Consider the following 2,893-nt stretch of genomic DNA (forward strand, 5'->3'; position numbering starts at 1 on the left):
AAGTTTTTTTTTAGATATTCAAATGTATGCAAAGTAAAATACTTGGCTAAGTAAAAATTTACTGTTCTTTGTTTTATAGTGACACAACCGAAAGACCAACATAGATGCAGGTAGATGAAATGTGAGGCTGGATGAACACAGCAGGCCCAGCAGCATCTCAGGAGCACAAAAGCTGACGTTTCGGGCCTAGACCCTTCATCAGAGGATGAAGGGTCTGATGGCTCTGATGAAGGGTCTAGGCCTGAAACGTCAGCTTTTGTGCTCCTGAGATGCTGCTGGGCCTGCTGTGTTCATCCAGCCTCACATTTCATTATCTTGGATTCTCCAGCATCTGCAGTTCCCATTATCACTAGATGCAGGTAGAACTATCTTCACTTTCCCATTCTGTAGTTAGTTAAAGGGATTTAAAACTGAAGTCCAGAAAATTGACCTGTTTCTATACAGACCAAATAAGACTTGGGCTTAAACAATAATTTTACTATAACTTATTAACATTTTCTGTACACATTCATTTTTAATTTGCAAATTCACACAAATGACAGCGACAGTGATGTTTTCATAAGAATCTGCAATTAGCTGCTTATGCTTCAATAAAGTTGATTTATTGTGAATTATAGAAAAAAATCTTTTATTTTTATCTCATTCACATTTTACTCACCAATATCTGTGTATCCAACAGATGGGCAATAAGTGTTAAGCTTATCATTATCAACGAAGTTCCAGCTATTATAATTGATAGAACTCAATAATATATTGCATTTTAAAATTATTTTCACATATTTAATCAGATTATTCTTTGCATTTATTGTACCATTAAAATATTAAAAATAAGTCAAATTCTGTCCATGCACTAATCTCAACTTCTGACCAACCCATGCCTCCTGATGGAATCAATTAATTCTTGTTTCATATCAGATTGGCTGTACTGGAGGAGAATCTCCATTGCCTCTCTTCTATGTTACCTCCCGATATGGTATATACAGTTGGGACACTTCTGTTTGTGAACCTAGATGCTAAGTGGGGATAGAGCTTGAATATTATAACATAGAGAAAGAGTAAAAGGAGAATAAGGGACCCAGCAACAGTGAGAATCACTCCAGCAATTAACATATCATTCCAGGTTTGACCTGAAAGATAAGGGTCAGCATTTGCCAGGATTATCAGTACATAACCACTGGTCAGTGTTATGAATCCAGTGAATAAAATAACCAAATAATCAATTAATCCTCCAATCCTTAACCTATTAATCTGAGCTCGACTCCTTACACAGTTCATGTCCTGTACAGCAGAGGTCAGTAGATGTTTAAAGAGGATAACTAAAGTTAATAAACACAAGAAAATGCCTACTCCCAGCCTCCATTCTCCAGATTTACTAGTAGCTGTAGAGATTAAGACAATTCCCCCCACTCCAATTGCTAGAATCAGAACTAATGCCACTGAATAACATAAGATGGAACTTTTAACATCCTGGAACCACCACAATTCCATCTGATCATCCAAAATACTCTGTTGAATCTGGGAACGATTTGCTGGATAACGAGCAGACCTGATCTCAGAAGACTCAGACATCTGGAAAAGTTGTTCACAAATATCCAAAGGAAGAAATGTTGAGACTAAGCCTCCAATATTTTAGGTTTTAAATTAGCAAACAATAAAACTCAAAAGTCCAGGAAAATATTATTCTAAATTCGAATTTTCAATGCAGTTGAAATCTTCGATCCAGGCAATCAGGTGTTGAGCTGTTGCAATTGAGCTGTTGGTATGTATATTGGGATCTCAAGGCAGAGTTTTCAGGAATTGTGTAGGAAGATCATTCCACATTAAAGCAAATTCTTAATTCAGTTTGTTGTAGATTATTTAAAATCACAATTTTGGTACATTTTGTGCTGTACATAATTTTTAAATCAACAATCCTAGGATTTCTTCACATCACAGTTCAACACAATCCAGTACATTTCAGCTGAAATTTAAGGATGTTCCTTCACTCTAGAGCCACATGAACAATTCCAAAGTTTCACAAGTCTGAAACAATGCTGTGTTTATTCAAGAGCACGCATCCTTATTTCCTGATATCCATCTTGATTTCTTCAATGTGAAGTTGATATGTTTTAATCTCTGGTTTAAGAAGTGTCCAAATTTCCAGCTTGATCTTTTTTTCGGTGAGGACTAGGAAACGATGGTTATCACCCTAAAGTTATCCAGAGAAAATCAACGCAATTATAGAATCAAAAACCACTGAAGCTGTATTCCACTGTGCTTTGACTTGCAGCAGTAGCTGTTCCCTCAGGGATTACATATCTCTAATTGACACAATATTAAATTACTTACTCATTCCTTGAGGTCTTGCTGTAATTTTGGATTTCTTTAGCTGCATTTCCAGTTACCTGTTATGTAGATATGTACTGTAGAAAAGAGTTGCAGCTCCCCAGCTCAGTTTCATTTCCAACAGGTATAACCTGTTTAACAGGTGAGAGATTTTTACTTGCACAGAGTTTGATGCATGTATTCTAAATGTTGGTGACCTTTTCCACTGGAATTAAAATGAAATGCAAAATCTTCAAACTTTCTACTTATCATTGAAATCACTCTGTTACAGTCTTGTCAGTAACGAGTCTCATTTCTCTTTAGATCATCAGTTCCAGCCTCTGAAAATGGAGTTTTCATATCCTGCTCCTGTGCAGGTGAATTCTCACAATTACTTCAAGTACTTACTCAGGTGGCTCAAATTTATTCAAGCAGGAGTTATTTGAATCTGAATCTCAGCACCGAGGTGAATAGGATCTTGATTCTCAGCCTCTGATTTGGGATTTTTCCAGTGCACCTTTAGTCTTTGTTCCAGGCGTTTAGTTTTCGTAGCTCTCTTGCGATTATATTTTTGACTCCACCTGCTACT

The 2,893-nt window shown here is 36.5% G+C and overlaps 1 protein-coding gene across 1 annotated transcript; it reads right to left on the bottom strand.

The window, feature by feature from the left end:
• Positions 1–611: 611 nt before the first annotated feature.
• LOC125456501 (transmembrane protein 125-like) lies at positions 612–2,893 on the bottom strand. Its single transcript, XM_048539661.1, has 2 exons — positions 2,329–2,893; positions 612–2,188 (listed from the first exon to the last, which is right to left on the bottom strand). Exon 2 carries the CDS (start codon positions 1,567–1,569, stop codon positions 907–909), a length of 663 nt encoding a protein of 220 aa, XP_048395618.1. The 5' UTR covers positions 1,570–2,188; positions 2,329–2,893; the 3' UTR covers positions 612–906.

This window comes from Stegostoma tigrinum, chromosome 8 (assembly GCF_030684315.1).
Source record: "Stegostoma tigrinum isolate sSteTig4 chromosome 8, sSteTig4.hap1, whole genome shotgun sequence".
NCBI classification, from domain to species: Eukaryota; Metazoa; Chordata; class Chondrichthyes; order Orectolobiformes; family Stegostomatidae; genus Stegostoma; species Stegostoma tigrinum.

Excerpts from the sequence above, each read along its gene's own strand:
- LOC125456501 (XM_048539661.1), bottom strand. The coding sequence starts at position 1,569 with ATGTCTGAGTCTTCTGAGATCAGGTCTGCTCGTTATCCAGCAAATCGT.